Below are 14,900 nucleotides of genomic sequence, written 5' to 3' on the forward strand. Positions count from 1 at the left end.
AAAACCCTGATCTCTGGGTTTGGGGATCTGGAATGCTTTTACTTATTAAACCTTTGTCTTTATTACTGTAGTGTTCACATAGCATCCTAATTAAAAAATGAAGCAATAAAATTGTTTTCATTTTGAAAACACCCTGGGTGGGAGGACACATCATGACCCCGTTCTGATGGCTCTCTGGACACTGTATCTGAAGCATCCCACATGATTGGCCATTCCACAGACACTGTACAAAGCTACGTGTGCAAGGATGCTCACTGCGTGCCAGCCTAGTCTGGAAACAACCTATATTTTCATTAGCAGGAAAGTTCTAAAGAAATGACAGCATCTCCTCAGCCACAGAAAATGCAGAAGTATGCTTGTTGAACATTACATGAAGAAAGGGTTACAAAACCTTACTTTGGATTTTATGATTCCAGTTACACAGACATAAAAAATTTCTGGAAGGAAATGCATAAAACATTAACTATGGATAGTGCTATTTACAGGAACTGAAAAGCTTTCATTTTAATTTCCAGAATGTTCTAATTTCTTTCCTACAGTGAACACTGTTATTTTTAAAAAGAGAAAATACAGATTATGCAAGCGGCATTCCAGCATCATCGTCCATTTGCCCAGCCACCATGAGTCTTGCAGGGCACACAAAGATGTAAGGGGACACCACCACAGACCAGAAGGGGCAGACAGGATGAAGGATCTTGGAAACTCAGCAAGGGTCAATCAAGGAGGACTTCTTGGGGTGGGGGGTGGGGCGGTGGGGGGACAGGTCAGCTGGGCCTTAGAGGCTGGCTGAGGTTTCTCTCAGCAGAGATATAAACAATGGGGAGGGATAGAACGGTTATTTCAGGAGGAGCAGACAGTATGAGAAAAGGCATAAAATGGGAAAGACTAAAACAATGCAGAAACGGGTGTCAACCGTCCTAGGGCTTTTGGGGGAACTGTCTTTTTTCTGAGCCCTATCCTATGAGAAAGCCTCCCTTATCTCATTTTTGGTTCCAAATCACTTTTCTTACCATGCCCTTTATCTATCCCTGGGTCCCTCACTAGATTTTTGCAGAAACACCTACTTTCAAAGGCCAGAGAGCTGCTGTTGTCAAGATGACTAGTGTGCTGTGTGGTTCTGCTAGCAGTCCCTACAGGGGCATTTCCAGCCTCTTCTGACCACGGACACTGTGTGGGAGTAGGCCCATGGCTACCTCTGGGGACAGCTTGCCCGCGTACCTGGCTGGGTTGGATGAGCTCTGGGTATGGGTGGCAGAGCTCCCATTGGCAGTCCCATTCTATATGTATTGAGGCTGTAATCACTTGAGACTCATGGTGAGGTTTTCATAGATTCCAGTCAAAATGGATCCTGCTCTGGCAAAAGCTATGCTTGGGCCATGGAGGTGTGCCTAAAGCAGAGGAGGTTCTCTCCCAGCAGGGCCAGCTACAGGTCTGCCAATCACACCAGAGAAATGGGTCCCTGGGGCCTGGCATTCTCATTCTGTGGGGCATCTTTGGATTGAGGTCTGTGAAGGGGACACACATGGAGAGAAGTGGGGCCGTGTATCTTATGGGTCAATTTTGCTCCAGTGTTTATTTTGAGAGGACAGGGTGGGGAAGGGAATATTAAATAGTTTACCTGACATGACCTCAGTAATTCATGGAGTTTCCAGTGGGTTGGAAGTGGTCATGGGGAAAGAGCTCCTCCACTCCTTGGCTGGAAAGCCTGCCAGGCATCCTGCCCTATTTCAGAACTTTCCTGTTCAGTTTTGCATGACAAAGGCTCACATGTATATCTATGAGTATATGTGTATATACATGTATTTGCTGCCCAATCATTACAAATAATACAAACTAACTTTTTTACCTAAAAAATGGGAATTCAAAAAAAATCAGTTTATCTGACAGCAAAATTACTATTTTCTATAACCCACTCACTCCTTTGTAGAGGTCGGGGTCGGTTTCTGTCAACAAAAACTTTGCTATCACGTACGCTAGCTTGGCCTCTTCAGTGGACGCAGACCACGGGGGCACAGCTGCTCTTCTGGACAAAGGGAATCTCCGTGAGAACTACTGTCTGTGCATGATGTGAGCCTCGGAGGGAATTACACAGCAACGATTCCAAACCCTCATGTTACAGAAGAACAACCCAAGGTTCCACCTGCAGTTTACCCAGCAAACACTGGAATGGCCCAGTATTCCTGCCCCTCCCACCCAGCACTTTCCACACACTGTTACCATCCATGAAATGCAAGAACTAAAGTGTGATCAAAAGGAGGCTTCACCGGGCTGCCAGACGTGGAAAGGCTGACAATTTATATTTGTGACTACAGATCCAGCTGCACCCCCTCCTGCCCCACAGCAAGAGTGTGTATCTTTGCGCCTCACCGGTACGTGTCTTCCGAATAGGTTTTCTGAACGTAGTCCTGCAATTCCATCTGTGCCTTTTCTTGGAATTTTTCAATCTGGCTTGTGCTGGTCAAACCTGGATGGTCTAAAGAGAGAAAAGTACCCCTGAATTGCCTTGTGTATTCTGAAAGCCTCGCTTGCAGACTTCTTCGTATTTTTAATTAAGCCTCTGGCAAATTTCTCAAGTACAATGTAGATTGAACTCTGAAGGTGGATCTGGTTTGGATATTACTGTTAAAACATTAGTTTTTGCTCTATGCTCTGCCAAGGCCTGAGGGTTCCCGGGAGAGGGCTGGGCTCCTGAGTGGTCACACCAGCCTCACCAGCCCCACCTGGCTTGGTTTGGACATCTGGCTTGGAACTATCACATGAGATTAGAAATTATCACTTTCTATGAATTTAATACATAATTTCTCCCATTTTTATTAGCTACTTTGTTGTTCATGAGTGGATGGCTGGGGAAGAAGGGAGGGAGTTAGCGGTGTCCAACCCTGCTATTGAGTTCAGCAGTCAGCCTGAGTGACCTCTCTGGAGGCTCCGAGACAACAGCCAAGAGGGGGGGCAGTGAGGCCAGCCGGACAGTCCTGCTGCCTCTTCTTCAGCTGCTGCTACTGTCCTCCAGGAACAGGTAAACTTGTGCAGTTTCAGTCTGTACTGGAGGACATATGCTAATACAAACTAAAAATTGGCAAAAAGGAAAGCGAAACAAATCAAAACGAACAAAAAAGGACATTGGACAGTAGTATACTACTCTGTTTTGTATGCTGAAGTCTTGTTTGGCCAATGGTTTAAATTAGGATACAGAATAGATCTATTCAACATATGAAGTCAAACATCTGGAAGGCACTATGGCATATGTCTTTGGGACTGTAAAAACAATTTAAAAGAATGTTATGTGCTTATGTTAGCTAGCAAAGCACACCTTTTAGGAGAACATTCTGTCACATACAATCTGGCAGGGCTCTCTCTACATGGCTGACAGCGTGACAACACGTTCATGTTCAGAAATATCAGTAGACATAGGCGGAAAACTGTTGTGAGTCACCACCACATATCTTACCGGGGCTAAAGAGAACTATAGCTTTAAGGTATGCATACTCATAGCCGTCTATATCCAGCTTCGCCATACTGTTACAGAATTCCTGAAGCTTCCAGATGTGCTCCATGACTTGCTTTATCCGGTCTCCAGAAAGTTTATCTACAAATCAACATCACAGATCCTCTGAGAAAGGCTGGTAAGAATAACAACACAAGCTTCTTTGAGGAGCCACAGATTCAAAGAGAAGAGAAAATAATTTCACTTTTTAATGGAAAACCAGTTACCTTAAGATGGTTAACAGCCTCAGTTTCCAGGTGAAGAAGTGACAATAGGTACCCAAATTCCACTCTGCTATGTATGCTGTCTCAGTAATAATCCCCCAGACCAGCGATTCTCCCTGGCCCCACGTTGGGCAGCAACTTTGGCCTATAGGTGCAAACTGGTAACTCCTTTTATTCTGTGCTTAAGACCTATAAGTCAATTCTTAACAGTGGTCAGATTTTCTAAGTCTCTGCAGGCATTTAATAAATGTTTACGGATACGACCATTAAATGTCGACATTTTTTAGTTGTGGAAACAATTTTGTGTGTTCCGATTTAATCTTCGTGGTAGTATTTGCTGAAGGTATTAGTATTATTACACTCAGTTAAAAATAAAGGAAAGCAATCCTCATTTGTGAACAAATCTAACTTAAAATCAACAAAATGTTACAGGGTTAAAAAAAAAAAAAATCAGCTTTACGTTACTAGTCCAAAGGAGTAACTAGAAAAACAAAGGTGTGACTAGGTAACTCGAATTCCTAGGTAATCAAACATCTGGAATGCCTAATGAAAAGTGCAGCTCAACTGCAATTCAGTATCAGGTGCAGATTTTTAGTGTCAGTGCTGAATCCTAGGCGTGCTCCCTCAAGACTATGTCTTTGATGTACTATGGACTTCCGGCAGACAGAGGGCTATCTGCACTGGCTATCTCCTGTCCTGACATGGCTGGGATCTGACCACCAAATGTTAGGTAGTTGCCACAAATCTTTCTGGAAGAGAGTCACCTGTTCGCTCGTGAGCAGCAGCTGGGTATGCAACTGTGTCCTGGACTAGGGGGTCTGCACGACCCTTGTCTGTGCCTGGCTCTTCTGCTTGCTGTTTCACTTGGGGCAATCCAGGGACCTTACTGCGATAATAGTCTCTCTAGGATTGTGAGAATTTGTTATATGGGAAAGGGTAACCTGTTACGAGATAATAAAAAATCTGTCTGTTGGTCTCTGCCCCCAGTTTCTGGCACAGAGCTCCTGAAACCCTTGTTAATTTCTAAGTGATAAGAGCACTACCACGATATCTTATTCTAATATTTGTCTTTGACCCTGTTCCTGACAAAGAGCTCCTAAAACCCTTGTAAGCTCCTGTGTGTTAAGAGCACTAGGATTCATCTTTTGAGGTGAATCTATGGGGCCTGGCCCCTGGAAAGACTAAGGCATGCCAAGAAACTTGGAATTTCCAGCCCCGTCCCTCATCCTCCAGAGTGGGGAGAGGAGCTAGACACGGAGTTAATAATTGATCATGCCCACATGAGGAAGGAAGTCTCCATCATAAAATCCCAATAGTATGGGATTCAGAGAGCTTCCAAGTTGGTGAACACACGCACACCAGAGGGTGAAGTACCCCAAGTCCACGGGGACAGAAACTCCTGCGCTTGAGATTCTCTCAGACCTCACCCTATGTATCTCTTCATCTGGCTGTTCATCTGTATCCTTTATCATATCCTTTTAAAAAGTGGTGAACTTAAGTGTCTCCTCAAGTTCTGTGAGCAACGCTAGTGAATGAATCCAACTTGAGGGCTGCTGCAACCTCTGATCTACAGCAGGTTGGTCAGAAGCACAGGTGATAGCCTGGACTTGTGTGTGTGTATTGGGGACAGGGTCTTATGGGACTGAGCCCTTAACACCCGTGGGATCTGACACTATCTCTGGGTAGACAGTGTCAGAATTGAATTAAATTGTAAGACACCCACCTGGTGTCACAGGGAATTGCCTGTTGTGGGGAAACACCTCCACACATTGGTGACTACAAGTTCCAGAACTGAAGTGCCTGGGGAGTCTGGGTGGATCAGTTGATAAAGTGTCCAACTTCTGATTTTGGCGCAGGTCATGATCTCACGGTCGTGAGATTGAGCCCTGCATCGGGCTTCTCGCTAAGCATGGAGCCTGTTTGAGATTTACTCTCTTTCCCCCTCTGCCCCTCTCCCCCGTGTTCTCGTGCTCTCTCTCTCAAAAAAAAAAAAAAAAAAAAAAAAAGTGTTCTGTGTGAATAGTAAAGGAGACATGCAGGGAAGAGAAGCACAGTAGGGAAAAATTGGGTTTTTCTTTCACCCCATAGGCGAAAAACTAGTTTTTTTCCATGTATGCCTGCCAATCAAGATGGAAATGTAAGATTATGCTGGAAACATCACCAAATGCCTACGTATCAGGAAGTTGGCAATTTTTTCAATTATCTTTTTTTCCCCTTTCATATGCCTTATAAGATGACAGATGGGTGGAAATTTAAATGTTCTCACTGGTAAAGGTCCTAGGACTTAAATGTTAAACTACCTTCAGCCTGTGGATGCTGTGGGACACTGAGGCTGGCCAGTTTGCAAGGAGTCAGCCTGAACCGAGATGCAATCCCCCACAGCCCAGCCCAGCCCTACCTTCCTGGATGCTGTTCTGCAGGTGGTTGACAATGGCCGCCAGGATAGTGGAGAGACTCATGACCTGGGCACACTGGGCGAGGCCGAGGGTGAAGAGCTCGTTCCAGCAGGCCCGCACCAGGCTGGTGTTGCAGTCCTGCCTGGGGACAGAGGTCAGAGTGGGTGTGGGTACATGCTGGCATTCTCCAGGGCCCAGTTTGCCCCAAACAAGTTGATTCAGCAAGTGTTTCTTGAAGGTCTATGGTATGTCCAGGACCATTCTCTGAAAACACCACTGTCTGTGTGAATCTCTTAACTAAAGTCCCTCTGAGGATAAACTATTCTCTTAACAAAGACTCTTTAGACTTCAGTAATGAGAAATCTGAATGGGTATGACTAAACTGGCATCTCCTACAGCCTTCTAAACTCACAGTGGCCCTGACATGGCTGTCAGAAGAGGCTGCAGTGATCCAAGGGCTAAGAGCTCTGTCTGTCTCCCTGCAGACAGAGAACAGAGGGTCTGCAAACCCTGCAGGGGACAAGTTGGCACTGGAGACAGGAAGAGGCCAGCCACGCCAGCTTTCAGCCCTGTCTTGGATGATTTATACTCAGGACAGCATGGCTACCATGCTGCAAACAGTATGACCCTATCTGAGGAGCTTTTGCTACTTGTCTCAACATTTCAGGATGACTCCTGCCTTTTGCTCCACTCCATCCCTGGCTCCCAGCACCAAGTCCTTGGCATATGGAGAAGGCTGATAAAAGTTTGAGTAACACCGAAATAGTGGCAACCATGGACCTCGGCTACCAGTCCACTTAGTGTGTTTAATAAGAAAATCAGGGTCACTTGAATGAGATCACAGGAACAAACTAGAATGGCCCTCAGATATCTTCTGGGCCACTCCTAATGAGGGGAGGGCTCTTGCTGAAAGATATGCACAGAGAGAAAAGGCCACTTACCCAAGTGCCTGAAAAGCTGGGATTGACCTGGCCCAGTGCATGGAGAGGAAAAGCAGGCGGGATGCTGACTCGCAGATGTAGTGCACGTTGAGGTACTCTGGCATTGGGCTGGGCATGGTGAGCTGGAGAAGAAGAGGCACACAACACAGGAGGTGACAGAGAGACAGGTCAACATGAATCCCTGTCACGTTTCAACAACTGTGACACTTGAGTTGTGATAATCTCTAATGCTGAAGCTCCTGTGCAGACCCATCCTTATGAAACCTGTGTCCTCTGCAGCGGGGGGCTGGCACCAACACCCTGTGGTCTCTTGCCCAATGAACTAGGGCCTGATGGCCCTCAGAATGTGGTCAATGATGGTGACCTCCCAACTCAATCACACAAAGACATACTTTTCAACTTTTGCCTCAACTAAATTGCTATTTGTTCTAAAGCAATTCCATTTTGAGCTGGAGGTTAAAATCTAAATTGAATCTGGGAACAGGGGTCAACTTCATAGCTAGTGGGCATTTGGTAGGTGGCCTCAGGGTAACAGTGAGTGAGAGCTGAAAAGAAACCCATATGGTGGGAGGACGAGATCCCATCATCAGAATGCTCAGGCCTGGGCTCCAGAGCTCCACTGTCCAGAAGGGGCATTAATGCCTTTGATGCTGGAATCCCACTGGTGACCTATATTCTTGGCACCAGTGGGCAACTATGAGCAGGGACCCAGTCTTCCTAAGTGACTGGTCAGGCCTCTCTAGTCAAGAGCACTCGGGGATAGGAAGACACGGTCTGTAGCCCTAGAAACTGAGGAGTGTCTTTTGGAAGCAAGGCCATGGAGGAGCCTGTGGGGAAGACTAACAGCTCTTCAAAGTTCTGTGGCTAGCGATGGCAAGCGGTCAGGACCAGCGGCTAGGAATGAGGGCTGGCTGCCTGCACGATGAAGCAGACAAAGGTGCCTGAGTGCTGGAGCTAGGCCATCCTAGAAAAGGCAGAGCAGTCCATTAAAAGCCCTCGAGGGTCAGCACCTTGTCAACCCCTCTTGGCAAGGACAGGCCACACCTGCTTCAGGGCAAGTTACCTTGAGAGCCAAATGAGCAAAACGGAGCAAAAATGCTTTTTAATGAGAATACTGTTCTGGAACACCAGGTCTGGATCAAAAGCCACAACATGAAAATGAGCTTGCTACAAGATTTTGGTTTTACACTGCAGGCTGGGAGGCTGGGGCATGTGGGTAGGCTGAATGCACTCACCTTAAATGTGACATGAGTATCTGAAAGGAGGGGCCCTTCGACCTCGATGATGGGTGTGGACTGGTCTCTGCTGATGACATGGATGCCGCCTCCTCCACTGGCATCTATGCCGTCTGCTAGGCTCGGAGGTGAGGAGCTGTCTGTGGTATTAAGTGCTTTAGCTAAGGTATCAAATGCCCTGTGAGCAAAAATGAAGCAGTCAGTGGTGTGAATCCACAGCTTTTAGGAGGAACAGAACTCTAGCTGAGACATAATCTAGAAAAACCATGCAATGGGGAAAAGATCATTAAATCTACCTGCTGGGGGAAGGGATGACAATGAAAGTTTCTGTATACAGTCCATACATCATCATGGGCACTAAGCTATATATTATTTATTTTCACACATAATTTCTATTTTTCACACTACTCTCTAAGGTAGAACCCTCCCCATTTTATAGATGTGAAAGCTGAGGCCTGGAGATGTTACATAACTCTTCTAACACCAACCACCCAGTAAATGGTGTAAACAGAATTCTATCCAACTGGAATCCCATCCTCTTTGCTATCAGACTGCAAGAGATCATGAGGCCCGGGGCACTTGTGTGGCCTCCAGCTGTACATCTGCCCAGCCTGGCAAGACAGGCAGGGGTGACCAGTCCCACAGGAAAGGAGCAAACATGAGAGCCTATGGAGAAGAAACTCTCTGCAGCCGGTTATGGATGTTCAGGGCCAGCTAATGCTAGTAGCTAACTCCCTGATGGACTTAAGCTTTAGACTGTTTGGAAAAATAGGCTAAAACAGAAGTGGGAAAGGGGATGAACTATTAATATTTAGTCAAAATAACTAATGCAAGGAACACCTGTCTATTGAAGGGTTTTCCCTACTTCCACTCAGTCACTCCATTTCCTTTTTCATTGTTTGGAATGAAAAGCAACTTTGATTGTTTTATATCATGTAATATAAACGAATCCTGGTTCCCATAGTTAAAATGTGAAGGAAGACAGATGTGCAGGGACACTGTGACTTTACCATCCTTGATTAAATACAGGGTGGGTGTCAAAATGCTGCCGCCAGCCCTCACAAAAGAGCAGCTAAGTGTGCACACTGGGCAGAGCCTCCACCCTCATAGGATCATACCGAGTAATCTCACTTGCAGACTGGTCCTCCGGCTGCATTTCCGAAGCATCACCATTGTTAAGGGACTCACTCAAGTTGGCAAGAGAGGTTACTACATTTGCCAGTGTGCCCAGAGCTCCCTGGCTTGTTTCTGCCTATTAAACAAAAAACAAGAACATTAAAGATGAACACAAACACACACATAAAAGACTCTCAGGCCAATGAAGGTATAATGGTAGTTTAAAAACAGCATCTATGGGGTGTGAGCTCAATATGGCAGCAGGAGGGAGAACTTTTTGGTGAGGGGAGAGTTCGGGGTCTTGACTGCGATGGTGGTTACACAAATATACATATAATAAGGTAACAGAAAACTTAGACAAATTAGACACTGCCAAAATTTAAACTTCTGTGCTTCAAAAGATATTAAGAAAGTAAATGGGGTGCCTAGCTGGCTCAGTTGGTGAAGCACTGGCTCCTGACCTTGGAGTTGTGAGTTCAAGCCCAACGGTGGGTGTAGAGATTACTTAAAAATAAAAGCTTAAAAAAAGAAAAAAGTTATTAGGAAAGTAAAAAGAAACCCTGCCCTTCCACACACAAAAGACAACCCAGAGAATGGGAGGAAATATTTGCAAAACACACATCTTACAATGGTTTAGTAACCAGAATATCTAAAGAACTCTTTCAAGTCAAAAATAAAAAGATAAAGCAGTCAGTTAAAAAAAAAAAAAAAATGAGCCAAGGATTTAGATATTTCTTAGAATAGGACACACATGGCCAATAAGCACATGAAAAGATGTTCAACATCACTGGAAATGCAAATCAAAACCACAATGAGATACCACCTCACACCCAACAGGATGTTTATAATAAAAAAGACAGGTAATAACAGGTGCTGGGGAGGATGTGGAGAAACTGGACCCTCATACATTGCTGTTGGGAATGTAAAATGGTGCAGCCACTGTAGAAAAGTCTGGCACTTCCTCACAAAGTTTAAATACAGAGTTACCATATGACCAGCAATTCCACTCCCTAGTTATATACATGAGAAATTAAAACATACGTCCACACACATAAAATTACCCAAATGTTCATAGCATATTTGTCTATTCATAATAGACAAAAAGTAGAAACAACTCAAATGTTCGTCAGCTGAATGTAATGGATATGTAAAATGTGGTTTAGTCATTCAAGGGCTTATTAATTGGCAATAAAAAGGAACGAAGTGCTTGCTGACACACGCCACAACATGGATGAACCTTGAAAACGCTACGCCAAGAGAAAGAAGCCAGTGTCAGAAGGCAAAATATTGTATGTTTCCATTTATATCAGAAAAGTAGAGTATAGTCAGAAAGTAGAGTAGCAGTTGGTAGGGGAGGAGGAAGTGACTGCTTAATGGGTGCAGGGCTTCTTTTGGGGTGATGAAAATATTCTGGAATTGGGTAGTGGTGATGGCTGTACAACCTTGTGAAAGTACTAGAACCACTGCACTGTAACACTAAAAGGATAAATCTTCAGGTATGTGAATTTTATCTCAAATAAGCAAAAAAAGAAAACCAGACATATTTGAACAAATAAATCAAGGTATGTAGTATAAACACGGGTGCCTGGGTGCCTCAGTCGGTAAAGCATCCGACTTCCACTCAGGTCATGATCTCGTGGTTTGCGAGTTCAAGCCCCGCGTCGGGCTCTGTGCTGACAACTCAGAGCCTGGAGCCTGCTTCGGATTCTGTGTCTCCCCCTCTCTCTGCCCCTCCCATGCTCATGTTCTGTCTGTCTCTCAATAATAAATAAATGCTAAAAAAAAAAAAAAAAAAGATGTATAAACAAATGTTTGTTGTATCTGGTTAGAAAAGTGAAAAACCAGAACAGCAGAAAAGATCATAAGCAGAGAACTGACTAATAAATCACCGAACAACCATATAACAGAAGGTTGTGCAGCTGTTAAATGATGCAGGTTGTCATGACAGAAAGATGTGAAGAGAAAGAAAGCTTAAATGAAAAAAGGAAAAGATCACTCCCCACACACTGTACCAGTGCTGCGTCCTGGTTCTGATACCATCTTGCAGTCTTGCCAGATAAACTGCTGGGAGCAACTGAGTAAAGGGTACAGGGGAGCTCTGCAGTATCTTTGTGCTTGCTCAAGGTACGTTATTTTGAATTTTAATCTTTCAAAGTGGAAGGTTTAAAAAACAGATTCTGAAAATAGCTCCCTTTAGGTGCTTTGTATATATTCCGTTATTCATGAAAAACTTCCACACCACAGAGGAAGGAATAGGTAGGAGCACACGTCTGACTCTGCAGCTCTTTCTCTTAACTGCTACTTAAATACCACAGTTTGTGTCCTTTCTCTTCCATCCAATGACCATGACTAGCTTCTCATTTACTGAGTGTCACTGGATGCTGTGTGCTTTATAAAACTAACTCAAGTTTCCCAGCACCCCTGTGTCGGGGGTACTGAAGGAAACAGAGATGTAGGAAAGAGGGCACATGGCTCCCAAGAGCGGTGCTGGGCTCCCAAGATAGCAGACTCTGGAGTCTCTTGGTTCTTATTCTCAGTCTCTGCATGGATGGCACCATGGAACAGCTGCTGTGAAATCCCTTGGTAATCAGGTTTTAAGGTTATTTGGGCCTTACTTTCAGGCTTCTGGTTTCTCTCTACCCCACTATGCATCAATCACTGTCCTGAATGGCTACTGGGTGACGACAGCAGCACACTGGGTGTGATTCCCATGTCACATACATCACCAGTGCCCAAAGACAGGAAGCTCAAAGCCCGGCATAAGGGCCAGAGGATGGAAAGCTGCTGTTGGTGCCAGCCAGCAGCTCTCACTGTTGCCTTTTCTTTCTCAAAAAAGGATGTTCCTAACGTGCTGAGTGGGCACAGCGATGTGCACGTGAATAGATGAGAAGGAAGCCTTGCAGGTAGCGTGGCTCTGGTTCTCAGGGCAGTAGCCATGGCAGCACTGTTACGAAGTCGCTCCTTTTAGAGAAGAAAAACCGGACTTCAGCCATGGCGCGCTGCTACTTCATCATCACTGGGTTATATTTCTCATCTCATAGTTTCTGATGTAATCAGTTTCCTTGCCTGGATAAAACCTTTCTCCTAAGTTATCTTCACAGGGGTTAGCCAGCTCTCTCTCTCCTGGAATGACAAACACCTCTGTTCACAACAAGTTAAATTCCATATGGCTGATTTGCTCTTAGTTTTACAATTGTCAGAATCCTGCCTGAACTTCCTCCTGCAGGTCATCTAATAAAAAGGAAGGGGGTGGGTGTGGATAATTTAACAGTGTGTCAACTTCAACCAAAAAAAAAAAAAAAAAAAAAAAAAAAAGGAACTAGCAGCTTCTGCCAAAGGCCATCTTAGAATAAGCAGCCATTTCCCTAGCATACCAGTAGTTTGCCAATGTGTGTACTGAGGTGGAGGTGGTGGGGTGGTTAACTGATTTGAGAGCCACTGAATTCTCACCAAACTGAACTCTAGATCCTGACATGTTACAATGACTATAACCAGCCAGTCCTGAGTTTCCAAAAAGTCCTCAACATCCCTAAAATAAATCACAGATGGCTGTATAAGAAGTGAGGTGAGATGCAGAAGGCCATGCTTTCGAGGTTGTCTCGGAAGGCCAAGAAGGTGGGTGCACAATTCCGAGAAGCAGTCTGCACGGCAACAGAAAGATGGAGAGTAAGGCATAAGTAGAGAGCATCACCTTGGAATCCGTGGCCAGGAGAACCGTACCATCCTCGCGTATCAAAGGCTGTTGGATGTTCACAAGCATCCCTGGATCAAGAAGACCTGTTTGTCTATTTAAGACATAAAGAAACCCAGAGTAGCTTCCAACATTTAATGCACAGTATGATCATGCTGCATTGCTCTGTCCCTTCCACATCTGCAAAGCTGTCTGAAGAGCACAAAAGCTCTAACTGGACTCAGCCACTGAGTGACTAACAACCCCCCTTCTCTCTGCAACGAGATGCACACAGAGCTGGGCCTACAGCCTGAAACAGGATGCCACACAGACACATGTCTCCCCGCTCCCACCCCTGCTCCCCCAAGCTTCCATGCTGACCACAGACGGTGACTGCTCTTTTAAATAAAGTTAACTTGATCTTCAGAATATCACCAAGGAATTCTCAACTCTAGTTCTTGCTAGGATAGAGTTTGGATTTCTTATTTTTCTTTTCTGTTCTTTTTCAATTAAGTTCAACAGATTACATGAAAGCAAAAAGACATAGAAGTTAACTTGTGGCACTATTTGAGACTACCTGAGGAGTTAGGCCTTTTGTCTATACTGCAGAAAAACTCCATCTTGAATTGAAGAGCAACTGTTTTCCTGTATGAAACTACAGGACATAACCTGAGTCCCTGATGCAGGAGAAATTCTGACCCCATCTTAAATTAGCCATCCTCAGGCCTATCCACAGGTATGACTGGAACAGCTCCAAAAAGGGTAGGGTGGGGCAAGACAAGGCTGAAGGCTGTGGCAGCATGCAGGGAGCCAAGTAAGTGCCCTCCAAGGGACAGCTCAAAGGCTGATAGCAGTGTGACCCTTTACCAAAACAGGGACTGACCTTGCTCCATCTTTATCTGCCACAAACGTGGGAGTGGCTATCAGAGGACTTCTCAGGTCCTTCCGGATATAGATTTTCTCAGTTGAAGCAGCACAATTGCTTGGTTTCTCCCGTTGTACATCAAAGGGCTTCCGTTCACTCTGTACAGCTTAAATCACAACATAAATATTCACATTTAGAGGAAAGAGTCAAGTTATTAAAAACTACATCTTTCCAGGCAGCTGGGTGGCTCAGTCGGTTGAGTGTCTGACTTTGACTCAGGTCATGATCTCATGGTTTTTGAGTTCAAGCCCCGCATTAGGCTCTGTGCTGACACAGCTCAGAGCCTGGAGCCTGCTTCGGATTCTGTCTCCCTCCCCCACTTTGAACTACATCTTTCAAAGTAAATTTAGGGGTTTTCCTTAGTAAGTTTGTTACTACAGGGATGATAGGTTCTGGTGCTAGACGCATCTAACTCCATTTTCACAGTGGACTTTTCAGCCAAAGAGGTGAAAAACTCAAAGCCAAACGATATGATGTTAAATCCAAAGGGCTAAAGAGGGTAAGCACTGCCTGCTAAGACAGTTGAGCACGGCACTTGTATGGCCTTGTGGGGGGCCCACCCTGAGGACTCTGGCTTTTCTCTGCCTGCTGGTAACAAAAGGCACCCTCTGGAAGAGAAACACCCATCTTCAAGTTGGTCCTTAACAGAAATCTTGTCTAATGCACGTGTCAGAAAGGAAGCATTCCAATGTCCAACTCAAGCCTGCACGGCTTCTGCAAACTGTTTAATGGGGTGTTAGTTTTCTACAACACTAGCAGTCTCTCCCTTCAGCAATCTGGCCTAAAAGGAGTATACAGGCCAGAAAGAAATGAAGAAAATAAAAACCTTTTCAACAGAAAGAAAGGATGAACCCCAGATCCAATATGTAAGTAAGAGGGTCCCATTTTACAGATGAGGACCCTGAGGCT

General features: G+C 45.0%; 1 protein-coding gene across 7 annotated transcripts in view; it reads right to left on the reverse strand.

Annotated features, from left to right (window-relative positions):
- The window catches only part of NR2C2 (nuclear receptor subfamily 2 group C member 2), a 97,960-nt gene that overhangs the window by 6,979 nt on the left and 76,081 nt on the right, over positions 1 to 14,900 (reverse strand). For 6 of the 7 annotated variants that reach the window (XM_042979574.1, XM_042979572.1, XM_042979568.1 and 3 more), the window contains 8 exons: positions 13,950 to 14,097; positions 13,088 to 13,181; positions 9,399 to 9,532; positions 8,281 to 8,458; positions 7,046 to 7,167; positions 6,107 to 6,246; positions 3,449 to 3,586; positions 2,368 to 2,473 (listed from right to left, as the gene is read on the reverse strand). In XM_042979574.1, coding sequence (XP_042835508.1) covers positions 2,368 to 2,473; positions 3,449 to 3,586; positions 6,107 to 6,246; positions 7,046 to 7,167; positions 8,281 to 8,458; positions 9,399 to 9,532; positions 13,088 to 13,181; positions 13,950 to 14,097 — 1,060 coding nt within the window. The remainder of the gene's footprint in view (positions 1 to 2,367; positions 2,474 to 3,448; positions 3,587 to 6,106; positions 6,247 to 7,045; positions 7,168 to 8,280; positions 8,459 to 9,398; positions 9,533 to 13,087; positions 13,182 to 13,949; positions 14,098 to 14,900) is intronic. The other variant, XR_006214974.1, reaches the window with a different exon arrangement.

The sequence above is a fragment of the Panthera tigris genome, chromosome A2, assembly GCF_018350195.1.
Source record: "Panthera tigris isolate Pti1 chromosome A2, P.tigris_Pti1_mat1.1, whole genome shotgun sequence".
NCBI classification, from domain to species: Eukaryota; Metazoa; Chordata; class Mammalia; order Carnivora; family Felidae; genus Panthera; species Panthera tigris.